At 40.0% G+C, this 21,332-nt stretch overlaps 2 protein-coding genes and 1 non-coding gene across 5 annotated transcripts in view; 2 read left to right on the forward strand and 1 right to left on the reverse strand.

Annotated features, from left to right (window-relative positions):
* LOC136380711 (IST1 homolog) overlaps window positions 1-21,332 on the reverse strand; it is a 450,214-nt gene that overhangs the window by 153,598 nt on the left and 275,284 nt on the right. The window lies entirely within an intron of this gene.
* The window catches only part of AP1G1 (adaptor related protein complex 1 subunit gamma 1), a 93,228-nt gene that overhangs the window by 60,386 nt on the left and 11,510 nt on the right, over window positions 1-21,332 (forward strand). For all 3 annotated transcript variants that reach the window (XM_066348747.1, XM_066348748.1, XM_066348746.1), the window contains 9 exons: window positions 2,158-2,271; window positions 6,332-6,472; window positions 7,199-7,253; window positions 12,772-12,894; window positions 13,086-13,175; window positions 13,773-13,900; window positions 15,535-15,639; window positions 16,311-16,452; window positions 16,634-16,760. In XM_066348747.1, coding sequence (XP_066204844.1) covers window positions 2,158-2,271; window positions 6,332-6,472; window positions 7,199-7,253; window positions 12,772-12,894; window positions 13,086-13,175; window positions 13,773-13,900; window positions 15,535-15,639; window positions 16,311-16,452; window positions 16,634-16,760 — 1,025 coding nt within the window. The remainder of the gene's footprint in view (window positions 1-2,157; window positions 2,272-6,331; window positions 6,473-7,198; window positions 7,254-12,771; window positions 12,895-13,085; window positions 13,176-13,772; window positions 13,901-15,534; window positions 15,640-16,310; window positions 16,453-16,633; window positions 16,761-21,332) is intronic.
* Window positions 2,556-2,639, forward strand: LOC136381674 (small nucleolar RNA SNORD71). The gene has a single exon (XR_010747150.1). It is a non-coding gene; the product is annotated as a small nucleolar RNA SNORD71 (small nucleolar RNA).

Genomic DNA, 21,332 nt, shown 5'->3' on the forward strand with positions numbered 1-21,332 from the left:
AGGTAACTCAGGGTTTCTATTTTTAGCATGGTCTTAAAACTACGGTTTTGTTTTTTTTTTAAATTGGGGCTTTACCTCATGGTTTAATTTTTTTTCTTTTTCCTATTTATACTATAAATCAGCAGTCAGCAAGCCTTTTCTGTAAGGGGCCAGATGGTCAATATTTTAGGCTCTGTGGCAGTTATTCAGCCATGCCTTGGGGCATGAAAACAGTCATACACTATATAAATGATGAATGTGGCTGTTCTGATAAAAATTGACTTATAAAACCAGACAGCAGAGGGCTGGATTTTTGCTGGTAGCCTGTAGTTTGCTGACCTCTGCTCTGAAGTAAGAAGAAGAATACAGTGCCTGACCTGTGGTAGCGCAGTGGATAAAGCATCAACCTGGAATGTTGAGGTCACCAGTTTGAAACCCCAGGCTTGCCTGGTCATGGCACATATGGGAGTTGATGCTTCCTGCTCCTCCCTGTTCTCTCTCTCTCTCTCTCTCTCTCTTACTCTCCTCTCTAAAAAAAAACACCAAAAGCCTGACCAGGCGGTGGTGCAGTGGATAGAGCGTTGGACTGTGATGCGGAGGACCCAGGTTCGAAACCCTGAGGTCACCAGCTTGAGCACGGGCTCCTCTGGTTTGAGCAAGGCTTACCAGCTTGAGGCCAGGGTTGCTGGCTTGAGCAAGGAGTCACTTGGTCCCTGGTCAAGGCACATATGAGACAGCAGTCAATGAACAACTAAGGTGATATAATAAAGAATTGATGGTTCTCATCTTTCTCCCTTCCTGTCTGTCTGTCCCTATCTATCCCTCTCTCTGATTTTCTCTATGTCTCTGTCAAAAATAAAAACACCAAAAACAATAGTATTTCAGGACACAAATGTGGAATATGTCTGTCAGTTCCAGTTAGTTTTTTAAAGTAGATGAATTTATTATCTTTTATTTTGAAGTATATCCTGTTTGCCTTTTTTCACTTTTAATCAGAATAATTTTTTATCATGTTAAGCTTTAAAAAATGTTGAAATAATTATGGTAGTATCCTGAATTCTCTTCTCTTCCAAAAGAATTTTTAAATACTTGGACCTTTCACTCAATTTTTTTATGAGTTCAAGTTAAAGCAGAGAAAATACAGATTTCTTTCATTTTGGGGCTGAAGCCTAAAACGGGTTGGGAACCTATGGCTTGCGAGCCAGATGTGGCTCTTTTGATGGCTGCATCTGGCTCGCAGACAAATCTTTAATAAAAAGAAGAATAACGTTAAAAATATAAAACATTCTCATGTATTACAATCCATTTATTTCCTACCACTCATGTTCATGGTTGCGGGTGGCTGGAGCCAATCACAGCTGTCCTCCTGGACAACACCAAATTTCTATTGGATAACACGGGTCGTTGTATGGTTCTCACAGAATTACATTGTAAAATATGTGGCGTTCATGGCTCTCTCACCCAAAAAAATTCCCGACCCCTGGCCTAAAAAGACGTACTGTATGCTTATTATGTTCCACTGTTTGGAAGAACTTGGAAATAATTGAATCAGTCACTTTTAGGAGTTTCAGTGAACTTGACAATGAACGCAAATAGTTTAAGTCCAAAGCTTCTCCTGGTTGCTACTACTATAGATTATAGTGTCTATTGTGCCTTTAAAATGTTATCATGGCCCTGGCCGGTTTGCTCAGTGGTGGAGTGTTGGCCTGGCGTACAGGAGTCCTGGGTTTGATTCCCAGCCAGGGCACACAGGAGAGGTGCCTATCTGCTTCTCCACCCCTCCCCCTCTCCTTCCTCTCTGTCTCTCTCTTCCCCTCCCGCAGCCGAGGCTCCATTGGAGCAAAGTTGGCCCGGGCGCTGAGGATGGCTCTGTGGCCTCTGCCTCAGGCGCTAGGATGGCTCTGATTGCAGCAGAGCGATGCCCCAGATGGGTAGAGCATCGCCCCCTGGTGGGCATGCCGGGTGGATCCCGGTCGGGTGCATGCAGGAGTCTGTCTGACTGCCTCCCCATTTCCAGCTTGGGGGGGGATGTTATCATTATAGTCACTGTCTTTTAAATGTTTAAAAATGTGTGCTTTCCCTTAGTCTTTAGACCTTTTTTGTCATCACTTAGGCAGAAGAAAACTACCTTGAATTCAACATTTTAATTCTGTTCTTCTGCAACTTTATTTCATCCAGATATGTAGCTCTGACATCTTTGTTGAAGACTGTGCAGACAGATCATAATGCCGTGCAGAGGCACAGAAGCACAATTGTGGACTGTCTCAAAGATTTGGATGTCTCAATAAAACGGTAACAAATTATTGAAAGTTCTCTGCCTCCAGCCCACCTAATAGCTGTGTAATAGTTTTGGAAGTGAGAATGCTGACGTTTCTGTATTGTCATCATTTTCACAGATGAATTCTCTGCAGAGGAAATCCTTTTTTAGAAAGGACTAGCAGGGAGAAACTTTAGGTCAATGAAGGAGGCCAATAAGTAATACTTAAGTATACACTGAAGTTGTCCTTTATTCTTTGGTAAATAAAACAGATAAAGATAAGCTAGGCAAAAGATTACTTAACAGAGATACTGTGCTTTGTGTGTTGGAGGATGAAAATGTGGAGTGATCCATCGGCCAAGTGTTTTAGCACGATGCTGAAACTCACTACTGACAGCACACGCTTTATCACAGTGCTCTTGCCCCGAGATACTAGAGACAGCCGTGTTTCCTAGAACAGTACCTCTAGGAATGATGTTAGGTAACAGCACTTTCAAAACGCATAACTATTTTCATTTTTTAAAAAATTTTATGCCCTGGCCAGATTGCTCAGTTGGTGGAGCATTGTCCTGAAGTGCAGAGGTTGCTGGTTCAATCCCCAGTCAGGGCACATACAGGAATAATTCTGTGTTTCTGTTTCTCTCTCTCTCTTCCTTTCTCTCTCACTAAAATCAATAAATAAGAAAGAAAAACAAACAAAGCTCCAGTGGATAGAAAAAAGGAAATAATAAGGATCAGAGCAGAAATAAATGAAATAGAGTCTGAGAAAAACAATACAAAAGATCAGTGAAACCAAGAGCTGGTCCTTTGAAAAGATAAACAAGACTGACAAACCTTTAACCAAACTCATCACGAAAAAAAAAATGAGAGAAGACTAAAAGAAATGAAACCAAAAATGCAAGAGGAAAAGTAACGACTGACTACACAGAAATACAAGGGATTGTAAAAAATATATATATAAACAACTACATACCAACAACTTGGAAAATCTGGCTGAATGAGCTGCGTTCTCCTGCCAGCCCACACTGCACAGCAGAGAATGAGAACCCTACCTTTGTTACCTTAAGCCACTGAGAGTTGAGGTTGACTATTAAGGCAGTATTGCCTGGCCTTTCCTGACTGACACAACGTAGAAATCCAAAGAATAAAGAAACATAAACCTTAAAAAAAAAAAATCAATAAATAAAAATTTTAAAAAAGATAAAAAGAATTTATTATTATTTATTTACATACTTAATTTTATTTATTTTATTAGTTACTCCATGGAGTAACTCTACTAATTCTCTTCTTAGAAGAATTGTAGATGTTATTGAAACCTAGCTACAGGTGGTCCCAGTGAACTTTTAGTGATGGTTGTATGTTCAGATCCAGAACAAATTAGATTTTAAATGATCTCTGGGCCCTGGCTGTTTGGCTCAGTGGTAGAGCATCAGCCCAGCTCAGCTTATGGATATCCTGGGTTCGATTCTCTGTCAGGGCATACAAGAGAAGTGCCCATCTGCTTCTCCATCACTCACCCTCTCACTTTTCTGTCTGTCTGTCTGTCTCTCTCTCTCTCTTCCCCATGGCTCATTTGCAGTGAGTTGACCCCAGGTACTGGGGATGACTCCATGGCCTCCACTTTAGGCGCTAAGATGAGCTTCGTTGTTGAACAATGGAACAGTGCCCCAGATGGGCAGAGAATCACCCCCTAGTGGGCTTGCCAGGTAGATTCCAGTCGGGGTGCGTGCAAGAGTCTGTCCCTCTGTCTCTCCTCCCCCCACTGAATTTAAAAAAAAAAGAGAGAAATGATCTCTGAAATCAACTAACATTTATATATATTGAGTTTTCTTTTTACAGAGAACAATGTAAAGACAAGACCTAAACTTAGTAACAACTTTTACATAGTGCTTTGCAAAGGATCTGTAAACACCCTCTCAGTTCTCTGAGTACACCAGTGAGATGAGGCAATTACTTCTGTCCTCATTTAACAGTTAGTTAAAATATAGTCCCAAAGGAGTCAAATGATTTGACTCAAAACCTTCCCCCTTGTACAGCGCCTACCTGGGAATAGAAATGAGGCCTGACTTGTATTTTGTTGTTCCTCTATACCTTGTTTCTGGGCTTTGCATTTTAAAAGTAAAGCCTATGTCTCTTTGACAGGCTCTGTAATAGTAAGAGCTCAAACTCTGGAGCCATCCTGGCTTACTTCAAATCCTGTCCTTGCCCTTAATCAACATGGTCTAGTTGCTTAACCTTTTAGTGCCTCAGTTGTCCCAAATGTAAAATGTAGGTACAACAGCACCCACCTTACAGGGTTATGCAGGATTAACTGGATTAATGTAACTAAAGTTCTTAAGCATTATATAATTATTAACTATTATATTTCTATAAGATGACAATACTTTCTACTTATTAAATTGATACTTTTGAAAGTCAGTTTGTATACCATGTTTGAAAATACTGACCAAATATGAAAAGATGCATATAGTAACCTTATAACTTTTGTGTTAAACCTTTCCATTCTACCTTGGTTGTCAAATTTGATAGGCAGGTATAGAAACTTACTTGTTCTCGGCCCTGGCCGGTTGGCTCAGCGGTAGAGCGTCGGCCTGGCGTGCAGGAGACCCGGGTTCGATTCCCGGCCGGGGCACATAGGAGAGGCGCCCATTTGCTTCTCCACCCCCCCCTCCTTCCTCTATGTCTCTCTCTTCCCCTCCCGCAGCCAAGGCTCCATTGGAGCAAAGATGGCCCGGGCGCTGGGGATGGCTCCTTGGCCTCTGCCCCAGGCGCTGGAGTGGCTCTGGTCGCGGCAGAGCGACGCCCTGGAGAGGCAGAACCATCGCCCCCTGGTGGGCAGAGCGTCACCCCTGGTGGGCGTGCCGGGTGGATCCCGGTCGGGCGCATGCGGGAGTCTGACTGTCTCTCCCCGTTTCCAGCTTCAGAAAAATACAAAAAAAAAAAAAGAAAAAGAAACTTATTTGTTCTCATAGTATATGCCTTTTTTTCCTTTTTGTGGTCTTCACTCTTTGTTTTGTTTTTTTCCCAGCTTTATTGGGATATAATTGACCTATAACATTGTATAAGTTTAAGATGTACAATGTGTTTGACACAGTTATGAATTACAGAACAGTTATATTAGTTAATACCTGCATCACATTACATAACTACTACTTTTTTGTGTGTGTGCTGAGAACATTTAGGGTCTACTTTCTTAGCAAATTTCAAGAATATAATACAGCATTACTATTGATAACTTTAATCACTAGGCACACATTAGATCCCCAGAACTTAATCATCTTATAACTGGAAGTTTGTACTCTCTGGCTGTCCTCTCCCCTTCTTCCCCACCCTCAGCCCTGGTAACCACCATGCTAGTCTTCTGTGTGATATTTGGCTTTTTTGCTTCCACTTTTTTTTTTTTTTTTGCTTTCACTTTTAAGCGGTAGACAGTATTTGTCTTTCTCTTTCTGGTTTTAGGCACTTAGTGTAATGCCCTCAGGCTTTTTTTCTAATTTTCCACATGCCGTTTTTTTAAAAATTATTGATTTGAGAGAGAGAAGAAGGGAGAGAAAAAGCAAAACATTGATTTATTGTTGCACTTATTTATGCATTCATTGTGCCCTGACCAGGGATTGAACCTGCAATCTTGGCATATGGGGATGACGCTCTGAACAACTGAGCTTGATGTGAACCGTGTTACATCATCTTTGGGCAGAAGTGGGTGTAATAAAAGAGTATGATGACTCTATATATTACATTTTTAAGGAACAACATAGAGAGATACTATCTTTGGGTAATAATTTTGTTTCCTCTTTTAGTGAGCCTTTTAAGTATCCTGAATTTCAATTTCATAGAATAGATCAATGAACGCAAACTGCATTTTTGGTCAGTTGTGTTTCTCTTAGGGATATTTGAAGAAAGTTGAATGACTATTCAAGATAGAAGAACTGACTTTGATAACTTTTGTTATCATTGGGATCACAGGATCGGATCGTGCAAGGATCATTAACACATCTGCCAGTCCTTGGTGTTCAGCGAAAATACACCTGGGTCTTTGTTTCATTCCACAGTAAATATAACTGTTTTCTTTTGTTTAATTTTTTTCCTTGCAAGGCGTGCAATGGAATTGAGTTTTGCCCTGGTAAATGGGAATAATATTCGAGGCATGATGAAGGAATTACTTTATTTTCTGGATTCATGTGAGCCAGAATTTAAAGCAGACTGTGCATCTGGAATCTTTCTTGCTGCAGAAAAGTAAGATTTAATATTTTCTTGATTGGTAAAAGATGCTTTGAACTTTTAAAAGCATCTTCAAAACATGGGGGAAGTGTTGTAAACATGTTTAAACCACATAACTTTTATTTCCAGCTCCCAGTCAGAAAATAGCTTTGAGAAGGCCATTATCGCCAGCGTTTAAGTGTACTAAGAGGAAAAAAAAGAAAAGAAAAAAAATCCCACTTTTTATAAAACCTGGGATTTATAATCCTGCTATAATCTGTTGTTTTATCTCCTATCTATTAGATCCTTTTTTTTATGAGGATATAGAAAAGTTTCAGCGTCTGAATTGTGGTTCTGAGTAAAACTTTTAGGAGGAAATACCTCAAGATTTTAGTAGTATGGTTATTTCTCCACTTTCCACTGTGAATTTAAGAGGACAGTTTCCTAGTCCTGTTGCCTGGGTCTGGGAACAGTCCCTTGTCTTCTTTCCACTCGATCCTCTTCTGCCTTGACTTCATGAATTCCTTTCTGAGACATAGTCCCGTTTCTTAGCTCAGGAACTCCTATTGCAACACAATGGGAATCATCTGAGTTGGACAGTGTGGTGTTGCATCGTGCTATGAAATGGGCATCCCTGCTAGTTTTGAAGGTGATGTGTCTCCAGATATAATCACTTAATGACTGTAGGCAGGATTTTTGAAAGTTACTGAGCACAGTATAATATACAGGATCTAATTTTTTCACTTGGTTCCATTTTCTTAGGTATGCACCTTCCAAACGGTGGCATATAGACACAATTATGCGTGTTCTGACAACGGTAAGTAGCTTTTTCTGAGTCAGCATATACTAAATTCTGGATCTGCTTGATTAAGGCAGACAAAGAAAGCCGTACTTTGTGTTCTAGTGGGGGAGGTAGGAAATTCATGGGGAAATAGGTACTGTACTGTCAGGCAGGGGAAATGTTGTGAGAAACACTAAAGCAGCAGAGGGACTGTGATGCCGGCAGGAGAGATTGGGATGTGGGGCGATGGGCCGAGTATTTTAGGTGGAGTGGTCAGGGCAGGTCACTCAGAGGAGCTAACAGTTGAGTAGAGAACTTAGGAAATTAGCCACGCAAAGATTTGGGAAAAGAATTTGAAACGTTGGGATTGCTGGCTTGAGCGTGGGGAGTGCAGGCTTGTCCCACTTGAGGATAGGCTCACCGGCTTGAGCATGGAGTCACGCTTGAGCGTGGGATCTTAGACATTACCCTATGGTCGCTTTCTTGAGCCCAAGGTCACCGGCATGAAGTGCAAGGTCACTGGCTCAGCCCTGGTCAAGGCACATATAAGAAGCAATCAGTGAACAGCTAAAGTACCGCAACTATAAGTTGCTGCTTCTCATCTCCCTTCCTATCTGTCTGTCCCTGTCTCTCTTGCATGTGTGTATGCACTAAGAAAATAAAAAGAAAACTGTTCTAATCACATCACCAAAGGTAGATACCATAAAGGAAAAACATTTAGATTTGACTATATTAAAATTTAAAACTTGTACAGTATAGCAAAAAGAAAAAAAACTATGAAATTGAAAGGCAAATGACAGCTAGGGGGAAATCATTGTAACATGTAACAGCATATTAATATTTTGATATATAAATAATTTATAATTAATAAATTCAGCCTGACCAGGCAGTGACGCAGTGGATAGAGTGTCAGACTGGGATGTGGAGGACCTAGGTTCGAGACCCCGAAGTCGCCAGCTTGTGCGCAGGCTCATCTGGTTTGAGTAAAGCCCACCAGCTTGGACCCAAGGTTGCTGGCTCGAGCAAGGGGTTACTTGGTCTGCTGAAGGCCCGCGGTCAGGGCACATATGAGAAAGCAATCAATGAACATCTAAGGTGCCGCAATGAAAAACTGATGATTGATGCTTCTCATCTCTCTCCGTTCCTGTCTGTCTATCCCTCTCTCTGACACTCTCTCTGTCCCTGGGGAAAAAAAAAAGAAATTCAAACACTTGAATGGAAAAATTGGCATTTCAACAGGCAGTTCGCAAAGGAAGGAAATGACTAGTTAACATTGAAAAATACTCTTACTAATAAAGTTTAAGAAAAATAAAAGTGAAGTATCACTTTTCACTTACACTTTTTAACTGAATTCCTAGTACAGTATTAGAAAATAAACAAGTAGTACTCTTCATTTTAAGTGGGTATAAAATGTTGCCATCTTTCTAGAGTATAGGTATGGAAAGTCTTAGTTTATACCTTTTAGTTCATTGATTTAATTCTTAGGACTTGATCTTGGAAAGATAAAAGGACACATGTACAAAAACATATATTTAGCCTGACCTGTGGTGGTGCAGTGGATAAAGCGTCGACCTGGAATGCTGAGGTCGCAGGTTCAAAACCCTGGGCTTGTCTGGTCAAGGCAGATATGAGAGTTAATGCTTCCTGTTCGTCCCCCCTTCTCTTTCTCTCTCTCCTCTCTAAAATAAATAAATAAAATCTTTAAAAATATACATATATACAAAGGTGTTCATCCCAGTACTGTTTATATAATCAGGAAAACTGAAAACAGCTTCAAGTTTTTAAATGAGCATTAAGTAAATCTTGAAATACCTGTAGGAGGAAATGATCCCATGAAAAAAAATATATATATTTATTCCTGTTGAATTCTGTCTATGACATACTAGTTTTCTAGTTTACCTACAATGAATTAATTTTGTTAAACATTAAAAGTTAATAGAAGAGGCCCTGGCCGGTTTGCTCAGTGGTAGAGTGTCGGCCTGGCGTGCAGAAGTCCCAGTTCGATTCCTGGCCAGGGCACACAGGAGAAGCGCCCATCTGCTTCTCCACCCCTCCCCCTCTCCTTCCTCTCTGTCTCTCTTTTCCCCTCCCGCAGCCGAGGCTTCATTGGAGCAAAAGATGGCCTGGGTGCTGGGGATGGCTCCTTGGCCTCTGCCCCAGGCGCTAGAGTGGCTCTGGTCGCGACAGAGCAACGCCCCAGAGGGGCAGAGCATTGCCCCCTGGTGGGCAGAGTGTCGCCCCTGGGCCCCTGGTGGGCGTGCCGGGTGGATCCCGGTCAGGCGCATGCTGGAGTGTGACTGACTGTCTCTCCCCGTTTCCAGCTTCAGAAAAAAAAAAAAAAAGTTAATAGAAGAGCTTACTAAATGGGGAAATGTATTCTAACAAAAGATAAGAATCAGGACACATTTGTTTAGTTTTTTAAGGCTCAAAAGAAGGGAAAATTGAGAGCTCCTGAAGAAAAATGTTTATCAAAATTCAAAGCCATTTTCAGAAATGCTCCTACTTTTCATTTTTCCTATGACGTATATTCTTTTATGACGAGCATATGAATTTTCTTAGCTTGTTACTGTGTGGGATTACAATAATTGGTTTTTGATTGTTGAACCAACCTTCCATACCTGAAATAAATTCCACATTATTGTGGTGTATAATTCTTTTTATACATGTTTGACTTGCTAATATTATTAAAGGATTTTCACATCCATGTTCATGAGAGATACTGATGTTTTTAGTAATTTTTTTGATGTTTTCTGTGACACGTGTTATCTAACAGTATGTTTAATTTCTGGCTATTTTGGGATTGCTCAGCTATCTTTGTGTTACGGCTTTGTGGTTCAATTCTGTATGATTTCTATTTTTTTTTAATTTAAGATTTTTATTTTTATGTCTCATAATTTGGTCTGTCTTGGTGAATGTTCCATGTGAGCTTGAGAAGAAGGTGTATTCTGCTGTAGTTGGACGAAGTGGTCTATAGATGTCAGTTAGGTCCTGTTGATGGTTTCTCTTATTTCAAGCATTCTACTTTCTCCCATAAGAATGTATATGTTAAGTTACACCACAAATTACCTGCTTTTTAACTTCTCACCTTTTCTTTTTTTTTTTTTCTGAAGCTGGAAACGGGGAGAGACAGACAGACTCCCGCATGCGCCCAACTGGGATCCACCCGGCATGCCCACCAGGGGCGACACTCTGCCCACCAGGGGGCGATGCTCTGCCCCTCCGGGGCGTCGCTCTGCCACGACCAGAGCCACTCTAGCGCCTGGGGCAGAAGCCAAGGAGCCATCCCCAGCGCCGGGGCCATCTTTGCTCCAATGGAGCCTTGGCTGCGGGAGGGGAAGAGAGAGACAGAAAGGAAGGAGGGGGTGGGGGTAAAGAAGCAAATGGGCGCTTCTCCTATGTGCCCTGGCCGGGAATTGAACCCGGGTCCCCCGCATGCCAGGTCGACGCTCTACCGCTGATCCAACCGGCCAGGGCTCACCTTTTCCCCAAACTTCTCCCTCTGTCTTTGTGGAATTTTTGTGTTTTTTTGTGACAACCAGAGAAAGAGAGAGAGAGACAGAAGAGCAGACAGGGACATACAGACAGGAAGAGAGAGATGAGAAACATCAATTCTTCATTGCGGCACCTTAGTTGTTCATTGATTGCTTTCTCCTATATGCCTTGACTGAGATGGGTGGCTATAGCAGACCAAGTGACCCCTTGCTCAAGCCAACAACCTTGGGCTCAAGCCAGCGACCAGGGGGTCATGTCTATGATCCCATGCTCAAGCCAGCTACCTCGGGGTTTAAACCTGGGTCCTCTGTATCCCAGTCCAATGCCCTATCCACTGTGCCACTGCCTGGTCAGGCTGTCTTTGTGTTTCTTAACAGGAGCGGTGTCTAAATCACCTGAGATTTTTTTTTTCTCCCCAAAGTACACATGGTTAGGCCTGGTCGCAGTTTTGTAAATCATATCTGCTATTCTATTCAGCAATGGCAGAGGGACCCAGATGGGTTGATATTAGGCACAGTTTTCTCTGTGTGTCTGTCCTGTGCAGTTTGGCTGTTGTAATGCTTTGACAAGGCCAAAATTTAGTTTTACTCATAGGTTAAATAGCTTTACTTTGTTCCATGGTTGCAAATAGTATCTCAGACTTCACTATTCCAGAGGATATTAAAAAGACCAAGTAATAAGAAAGAGGTGGATAATAAAATACAAAATATTGCCTGACTAGGCGGTGGCGCAGTGGATAGAGCATCGGACTGGGATGCAGAGGACCCAGGTTCGAGACTCCGAGGTTGCCAGCTTGAGCGCGGGCTCATCTGGTTTGAGCAAAAGCTCACCAGCTTAGACCCAAGGTCGCTGGCTTGAGCAAGGGGTTACTTGGTCTGCTGAAGGCACATATGAGAGAGCAGTCAATGAACAACTAAGGTGTTGCAATGCGCTTCTCATCTCTCCGTTCCTGTCTGTCTGTCCCTGTCTATCCTTCTCTCTGACTCTCTCTCTGTCTCTGTCAAAAAAAAAAAAAAATATTTCCAATCCTGGGACTAATGGTTGGTTCTGTAATATTTATAAACTCTAGTCTTTAAAGGACAATGTAAAGTTTGAAATAAGTTCAAGTTTTTGAAAAGTTACTCTCTGTTTCTTATTTAATATGTCCTTTTAAGCCGTTCGTATACAGTCTTCTCCCCGTCCTCCAGAGTAACGTAACCACTACAGCTAGTTCATATGATTATAACCTGGGTGGTGGGGCATGCTGGGAAGGGAGAGTTTGTTGTAGCTCAGCTCCCAGTGAATGTACCTCTTAAATTTAAAAATCTTATATAGGGGTTGGCAAAAGTAGGTTTATAGTTCTGAGTTTTGTATTATTATTTCACATCCTTATGGTTTATTTTTTAGGTAATAATGGCTGGTAATTTACCTACTTTTGCCCACCCTTGTATCTTATCTATTTTGTGTAGAAAAGGTCTCTCTTAAAATTTTAAGTCTTTATCTTTTCCATTTACTTTGAACTGAGGAGATTTTTTTTATTTTTTATTTTTTTTAATTTATTTCTTTTAGCCTGACCAGTGGTGGCTCAGTGGATAAAGCGTCAACCTGAAACTGCTGAGGTTGCCGGTTCAAAACCCTGAGCTTGCCTGGTCAAGGCACATATGGGAATTGATACTTCTGGCTCCTCCCCCTTCTTTTTCTCTTTCTCTCTTTCTCTTTCTCTCTCTCTCTCTCCCATCTCTGAAATGAATAAATAAAATCTTAAAAAGAAACAACTATTAAAAAAATAATAAGATAAATTTATTTTAGAGATAGAGAGGAAGGGGTGGGGGGAAGAGAATGGTAGGATTGTCTTTCTGTTGGCATCTTTGACTTGATTGGTTTGTTCAACTTATCATTGGTTGATTCTTTTATGTGTTCTGACTGGGGATTGAATTGGCAACCTTGGCTTATGGGGACATGCTCTAACTAGCTTTGTTACCTGACTAGGGCTTAGTAGCCTTTTTTTCCCGGCACAATAATAGCTAACATTTGTTATCATTCCTGTGTGTTTCTAGGGATAACGGTCTGCATTTCCTTTTAGGCAGGAAGTTATGTTCGTGATGATGCAGTCCCCAACTTGATCCAGTTAATAACTAATAGTGTGGAGATGCATGCCTACACTGTCCAGCGCTTATACAAGGCAATTCTTGGTGATTATTCTCAAGTAAGAACTTCCTTTGCCTCCCCCCCCCCCCCAATTTGGGAGGAAATTACACTTTATTTTCCTGTATGTTTGTATTACTAACACTCTAGATGTGCAATTTTGACCTTTATGGTTAGATGACCTGTGTGATTTGCATTAATTTTGTAAAGGTTGAAATCCCTGACAAATCACTGGTGATTTTCTTTTGACAGCAACCTTTGGTACAAGTATCTGCATGGTGTATAGGTGAATATGGAGATCTTCTCATATCTGGCCAGTGTGAAGAGGAAGAGCCTATTCAGGTACCCCTGGTTACTCTTGGTTAGAGGGGAAAAGGGTAGTATTTAATGAGGAGTTGAGGTTGATTCCTTGTAAACCTTTTAAAGAATTAATGCCAGAATTATATTGGGAAACCTACTAATTTTTGAGGTGGAACTAACTGAGCCATTATGAGACTTTTAAAAAGTACTTTAGGATCCATTTCCCACCCAGTTAGGCTGAATCATATTGTTCCTTTTACTCTCCGGCTGATGTAAACAGGAAGAAATGAGGCATATAGTCATGTTCCCATTTGCTCATTAAAGGACTGGCTTGAGAAGTTGTAGTAACAATATTTGAACTGTATAAAACTTTTCTTCTTTCTTTACTTCTGGCTCTTGAAGATATAAATATGCCTCTGAGTCTCCAATGGGAATTTGCCACTCCTTTTTTTTTTAAACCTACCTCCTACCTACTTCAGTTGATGAATCAGTTGATGTACAGTTATCCCTGCAAAGCACAAATTTGTGTTAGAAGTGTTGGTAATGATGGTAGGATTGTCTTTTCTGGTGGCATCCTGTGACTTGAGATAATTATTTTTTACAATTCATTGTACATTGTCTTTTTTTTTTCCTCCTTAGGTAACAGAAGATGAAGTGTTGGATATTTTAGAAAGTGTCCTAATCTCTAATATGTCCACCTCTGTGACACGAGGTTATGCCCTCACTGCCATTATGAAGCTTTCTACTCGATTCACCTGTACTGTAAAGTGAGTATGTAGAAAAAGCAGGGTCAACAGGTTGTTTTTTAATTTTTAAAAACTTTTTATTATGAAAAATTTCAAGCAAAGGCAAAAGTAGGAAGAATAGTAAAGTGAATTGCGTACGCCTATTTTCCCACAATTACAATCATCATTTTGTGTTTAATCCTTATTACATCTATATTTTGCACACTCTCATCCCCCTAGTTATAAATTACTTTGAGAGCAAAAAGTGTGGGGTTTTCTTTGTTTTTTTGTATTCTTCCGAAGTGAGAAGCAGGGAGGCAGAGAGACAGACTCCCGCATGTGCCCAACCGGATCCACTCGGCATACCCACTAGGGGGCGATGCTCGGCCCCTCTGGGGCATTGCTTCGCTGCAACCGGAGCCATTTTAGCGCCTAAGGCGGAGGCCATGGAGCAATAGCTGCGGGAGGAGAAGAGAGAGTCAGAGAGAAAGAAGGGGAGGGGTGAAGAAGCAGATGGGCGCTTCTCCTGTGTGCCCTGGCCGGGAATCAAACCCAGGACTTCCAAACACTAGGCCGATGCTCTACCTCTGAGCCAATTGGCCAGGGCCAAAAAATATGTTTTTAAAGTAAGACTTCTTTTTTTTTTTTTTTTTTGTGACAGAGATAGAAAGAGGGACAGATAGGGATAGACAGACAGGAAGGGAGAGAGATGAAAAGCATTAATTGTTCATTGCAGCACCTTAGTTATTCATTGATTGATTTCTCACATGTGCCTTGACATTGGGGCTACAGCAGACCGAGTGACCCCTTGCTCAAGCCAGCGACCTTTGGGCTCAAGCCAGTGACCACGGGAACATATCTATGATCCCAAGCTCAAGGTGGTGAGCCTATGCTCAAGCGAGATGAGCCCACGCTCAAGCTGACAACCTTGGGCTTTGAAACCTGGGTCCTCCACATCCTAGTGCAACTCTCCATCCACTGTGCTACTGCCTGGTCAGGCTAAAGTCAGATTTCTAATGCCCTTTTTCTTTTTTAAAGTTAAGTTATTCCCCATATAAGGGTTCTGGTTTATTATAATACTTTTAGATGTCTAAAAGAAAATCACACGGGTTGTGGTCTTTAAATTCTGCTGTTTACTACTTTGAATAAAAGTCAATTTTGGATCAGTTTCCCAGCCAAGCCTATATAAGGCACACTTAGACTTTTTACTTTTTATGTTAGGTCTTGTGAAAAATTATATTTTTGATTTACTCTTAAATTGTGAACTATAAGAATTTGGTATCAGGTAATTGATACTTTGTTGATAAAATTCTTATGTTATGCCTCTTTTGTTGAAAAAAAAAAAAGCTTATTTTAAAGGTATTAAAGAAGAGTAGGAACAGTATAAGTTTCTTCTTTTACAGCAAATTGATTGATATATTTTCCTAGCAGTTTTAAGTCATTGACTATTTAACAAATGAAATCTAGTATTACAATTAGAATAAGTATAATGGTGAATGATGGTGTTAAGGTTTATGTTGGATAAATGAAAATAAAGGAAAGATGTTTTGTTTTTGAAAGATTATGTAAATTAAGAAGTGTGTATTTATCATTTTTAACAGAAAACTTTTTAAATTTAATCATTATTCTATCTTCTTGTTTTGCTATTTGAATTTGTTTGTCATTTTTTCCCAAAGCCGAATAAAGAAAGTGGTTTCCATCTATGGAAGCAGCATTGATGTAGAACTCCAGCAGAGGGCAGTAGAATATAATGCACTTTTTAAGAAATATGACCATATGAGGTAAGTGAAAGAAACTAAGCAATGCATGTGTCTCTTAGCATCTGGAACTGATTGTCATCATAATCCTAAAGGGGACTCATTCCTTATGCTTTATTATCTGGACTTCACAGCCCTATTTAGTTCTAATTGCTTGACTGCTTCTGTTTTGTTCATCTTCTATCCTGCCTAGTCTCTAAAGAAAGAAGTTAACTAGTCTTTCATTCTCCTTCTTCCCTTTCTTTTTTGGTATGGAAAGTTATCTTCATTTTCCATTTTATTTTGCTGAAGAAGTGAGAGTTGTATTTTTTCTTCAGAGAATCTTATTCAGATATGATTACTATTAACATTTTGATGCATGCCATCTCTTTTTTCTTCTGTTCTGCAATATCTTCTTAATTGGAATCTGTTAATATTTACTGATTTACCTTTTTCTCATTCTGATTTCTATACCACTAAGAAATATCAGTCTCTTAGGGCTTGTGTGGACTGTTTGTTCATTCAGGGTTTCTTGCCTGCTCTTGATCCAGCTGGGAATTTAGGTCATGGATTCTTATAATCCACCTTCTTCTGTTTTAGTGTGCGTGGGGAGGGGAGATGGCTCTTCAAGCTTGACTCCAATATAGTTACAGTAATGATTTTGGGTGGGGGATCTAGGTTAACTGCCTAGAGTTTAAACTTCAAAGTTTTTTCAGGCCTGCCCTGCTTGAGAGAATGCCTGTCATGGAAAAAGTGACCACAAATGGCCCTACTGAGATTGTTCAGACAAATGGAGAGACAGAACCAGCTCCGTTAGAGACCAAACCACCACCCACTGGCCCACAGCCTACCAGCCAGGTAGCTTTTCACTAGATTATTTGGAGACATTGATGATCTTATAATTCCCTTAGCGGATTCCCTTTAGCGTTCCTAGATTGATTGATGATTTTCTTCCTTATCTCTAAGTGTTGAAAGAGCTTTGTGTTAAATGTAGATCAGGCAAATGACTAATAAATTGAGATATTATTTTCTGGTTTAGGCCAATGATTTATTGGATTTGTTGGGAGGAAATGACATAACACCCGTTATTCCAACTGCACCTACAAGCAAACCAGCTTCTGCTGGTGGAGAACTTCTTGATTTGCTGGGAGACATCACCCTTACAGGTGAGGCCAGAGTGGAATTGTTTAATGCTGATATAGCAATAAAGGCCTTGGGGGAAAACTACACTAAACATAGACTTTCTAGCTCATGAATCAATTGAAGATGGGCTATGACTAGAATATTCACAACATCTGGAATATAAGCTGCCATGCTAATGCTCTAGAGAATAGGGATTCCTTAAAGTCCAGTGTCTAATTTGGGGAGAATTAGTCATAGTATTTTAAGACTTTCAAGCTGGAAAAAAAGATATATCTCAAGTCACCTCTACTTTTAGTTAGTGTCCAAAGAGATCACTTATTCTAGGTTTCTTTCTACTCATGGTCAGGTTTTAAGAGCTAAGGCCATCTGTGGAGAGTGGAAAGATGTTAGCCTGTTTTCCTCCCTCCCCAGCCCTCTCCCTCCTTTCTTCTCTATTATTAAAGCGATGGAAAGAGAAAATCATTTATAATTATATTCAAATATAACTTTGATTTGGGATATATATATATATATTTTTTTTAGAGAGATAGGAAGGGAGAGAGTGAGGGAAGAGATGAGAATCAACTTGTAGTTGTGTCTCTTTAGTTTTTCATTGATTGCTTCTCACATGTGCCTTGACCAGGGTAGGGGGTCCAGGTGAGCCAGTGACCCCTTACTCAAGCCAGTGACCGAGGGCTCAAACCAGCGACCTTGGGCTTCAAGCCAGCGACCATGGGATCATGGTGATGATCCTGTGCTCAGTCCAACAACGTTGGGGTTTTGAACCCAGGATGTCAGCATCCCAGGTTGACACTCTGTCCATTGCACCACCATCAGTCAGGTGGGAGTATGTATTTTTTTATCTTTGTTTTAGTAGTAGACATTTGTAGTTGATGTGTTTAACAATATTATAAACTCCTATGTCTAAGAGTATCATTGTAGTATATAGTTTTTGTCGTGACTTCTTTAAAAGTATAATGGAGGCCCTGGCTGGGTAGCTCAGTTGATTAGAATGTTGTCCCAATACACTTAAGGTTGTGGGTTCGATCCCTGGTTAGGGTACATTAAAGAATTAACCAATGAATGCATAAATAGGTAGAGCAACGAATTGATGTTTCTCTTTCTGTCTCTCCCCTAAAATCAATTTTAAAAAGGTGTAATGGAAGTTACATTTTAGCATACATGACTTCAGATAGAAAACAGCCGTGGAATAAGGATGTTGGAATAGTCATCTAGACTGGCTATCACAGACTAAATTATATTTTTCTAATACAACAGCTTTCCAGAGCTTATAGTTTATATGTCTTAACAAAATTTCACAGTCACTTCATATGTACTTTTGGATTGTTCATAAATAGTCCATTTCAAATCCTCAGATGCCAAAACTATATTGGCTATATGGAGAAGTAAAAACAGTCTCATAGTGTAAACATAGTGGGCCCTGGCCAGTTGGCTCAGTGGTAGAGTGTCAGCTGGCATGTGGATGTCCTGGGTTTCCCGGTCAGTGCACACAGGAGAAGCACCCATCTTCTTCTCCATCTCTTCCCCTCTCTCTCTCTCTCTCTCTCTCTCTCTCTCTCTCTCTCTTCCCCCCTTCCCCTCCCCTCTCGCTTCTCTTTCCCTCTCCCTCCTTCACTCCTTCCTCTTCCCTCCTTCCCTCTCTCCCATTCTCTTCTTTCCTCTCTCCCCTTTTTTCCTTCCCTCTCTTTTTCCCATCCTTTCTCTCTTCCCCTCCCTCCCTACCTTACTCCCTTTCCCACTCTCCCACACTCCTGCAGCCACAGCTTGATATTGGAGCGAGTTGGCCCTGGGAACTGAGGATGGCTCCATGGCCTTCGTCTCAAGCGCTAAGAGCTTGATTGCTGATCAATGAAGCAACACCTCAGATGGGCAGAGCATTGCCTCTTAGTGGGCTTGCTGGGTGAATCATGGTTAGGGCACATGTGGGAGTCTGTCTATGCTTCCCCTCCTCTCACTGAATAATCAAAACAAACAAAAACTTAGTGTATAGTTGATAGGTTTATTTGTTGACACATTAACATTTCTATGTTAGTATAGTCTTTACAATTATAATCTTAAATGGTTGATATTTCATCTAGAAGTTTGTATCATTATTTAATTCCTTACTATTGTTTGTTTCCATATTTTTCTTATTTTGGATTACTTTCTTTGACTAGTTTTTCTGAATCTATTTAAAATAAGAATGATAAATACTGTTCTTAACTGGAAAGGGTATTTGTGAGGAATGATGACTATTTATTGCATGCATGACTCATAGCAGGTCCTTGTAAAGGTTATTTACCTTTCCTCAATGGATGTTGTCATCAGTTTCAGTGTACAGTCCGAAGTATTGTATACAGCTAGTGCTCGAGTTACGACCATGATTGGTTCCAACAGACCGGTCGTAACACGATTTGGTCGTAAGATGAGTAGGTTATATGTACAGTACTGTGAAATGATGTTATAAAAGTCAAAGACAAAGACAGTTTCCTCTTGGTAAACATCTTGGGAAGGGTTTGATGAAAAATATCCAAGACACAAAACACAAATTGCTGTACCGAGTCTGGGATAACAGTTGAAATGGTGCACGCGGAGATGGTAGTGCTGCCGGAAGCTGGTCCACACTGTCGTACACCCAGCTGGGCAACGCTTGCGCTGCCACACGCGGAGCAGTGGTGGCTAGCAATTGTGGTTATAAAGTCGAATGGTCGTATGTTGCATAGGTCATCGATCAATACCTGTACTATCATTTTTTAAAAGCCCCAGCAGATGAAAGATTGGCCTTGTTATTTTGTTAATTTCAAATATTTCAACCATAGGGAATGTTTCATATGGATCCACGTTTGCATTATACACAAATTTCATTTTCCCATATACCTTTTATATCCATAACTCATTTATCATGGGGTCATAGTGTTTTGTTTTTGTTCTTTCTTGTTTTCCTAGTGTTATATGAAAAAACTAAATGATAACATATTAAAAAGCCTAGATTTTTCTTTACTTATTCATAATGTATTTTAAACGTATTTTCCCATTTTTGAGTTCTAGATTCTTTAAGCCATTACTAAGTTATGTCCTAATACATAGTAATGTAAACCAGTGGAAATTAGTAAAGTTAGTTTGTGCTTTTAGAGAAATTGGCACAGGAAGTTTCTGTTGTTTTCGAAAACTACCTATTATATTGTTAAAGGGAAAAAAGCTAAAATTTAAGGGACCAAGGGGACCAATACATTACCTATATACCTTGGATAGCCTCTGATTATTCATGGGAACACATTTCTAAAACTGGAATTGTGGGGAAATGTCTAGATTAGCTTTATAAAAACTAGGAGAACTGTATGAACATTTCTGTGTATGCTTCATTAGCAGCCTGTTTGACTGCATGTTCTGCAGTATCATATTTGTTTTTAGCTTCTTATGCTTTGCTTCGTCATCTGTATTTCTACCTTTCTTGCTAATTTTTAGTATGTTGGATTTTCTTACCCTTAGTGTACTTGGGCAGTTTTTAAAAAAGATATTTCACCCTTCCTTTCTTTTTTAATTTTGTTAATGCTTTTAAAATGGTATGTTTTCAGTTAATCTCATAAGTAATTTGAAGTCTGTTTAAATATAAAATGCATTCTTTATTTTGCTGAATTTTCTTATGCCTCTGCTTAGAATTCTGATTTCTCTCAGTTCATAGATATGTTTTATCACTTGTCCTCAATTGTATGATCCTCATTGTTCTTAATAAAAATGCTAATATGGTCATTTCTTTCCCCCACTTCTTACCACCTTTCCCAGGGTGTGTGTGTGTGTGCTAAATTTGTATTATGCAGTATTCAACATCTGTAACATTCAGTGAATACCTTGATCTACTTAGCTTGTAAAATAAAATATTATTATGAGAGTTGACGTTCCCCTGTACTTTCCCCCTCAACCCCTCCTGTCTTGGTCCCAGAGGTAATACCATCTATGCTAAAACAGTGTTTAACTTTAGTGTTTACTATTTCTGTGTTTTTCTTGATAACAGTGTGTAGTACTGTTTTGCCAGTTTTTACCATTTTAGAAATGATATATAGCTGAATGTATTCTTTTGCACCTTGCTATTTTGCTAAACATTGTGAGAATAATCTATGAATAATTCATGTTAAATGTATACAGCTGACCCTTGAATAACATGAGTTTGAACTGCATTGGTCCATTTATAAGTGACTTTTTTTCAGTTGACCCATGCAATTCATTTGACCCTGCAGTTTAAACCTGAGTTATTCAAAGGTCAGCTCCTTTGTTGGAATCCTCATGGGTGGAAGTCTGACTGTAGTTATACATAGATTTTTGACTGCACAGAAGGTTCACACTCCTAACCTCCACATTATTCAAGGATCATCTCTATTTCTAGTGCATTCACATTTTTACAGTTGTGTATATATAGTGTTTAATTTTATCATCTTACCACAATTTACTTAATCCATCATTTGATGATAGACTTTTGGTTTCTGGTATTTCACTATTAGACACTCTCTTGCTATGCACACCTTTTGTACTTGTTTTCCTGTATACATATGTTAAGAATTAATCAAAAGCATTTGTGAGAAAGGCACTGGTTGTCACCTGGAGAAGATTTTGCCCACCAG

The sequence above is a fragment of the Saccopteryx leptura genome, chromosome 9, assembly GCF_036850995.1.
Source record: "Saccopteryx leptura isolate mSacLep1 chromosome 9, mSacLep1_pri_phased_curated, whole genome shotgun sequence".
NCBI classification, from domain to species: domain Eukaryota; kingdom Metazoa; phylum Chordata; class Mammalia; order Chiroptera; family Emballonuridae; genus Saccopteryx; species Saccopteryx leptura.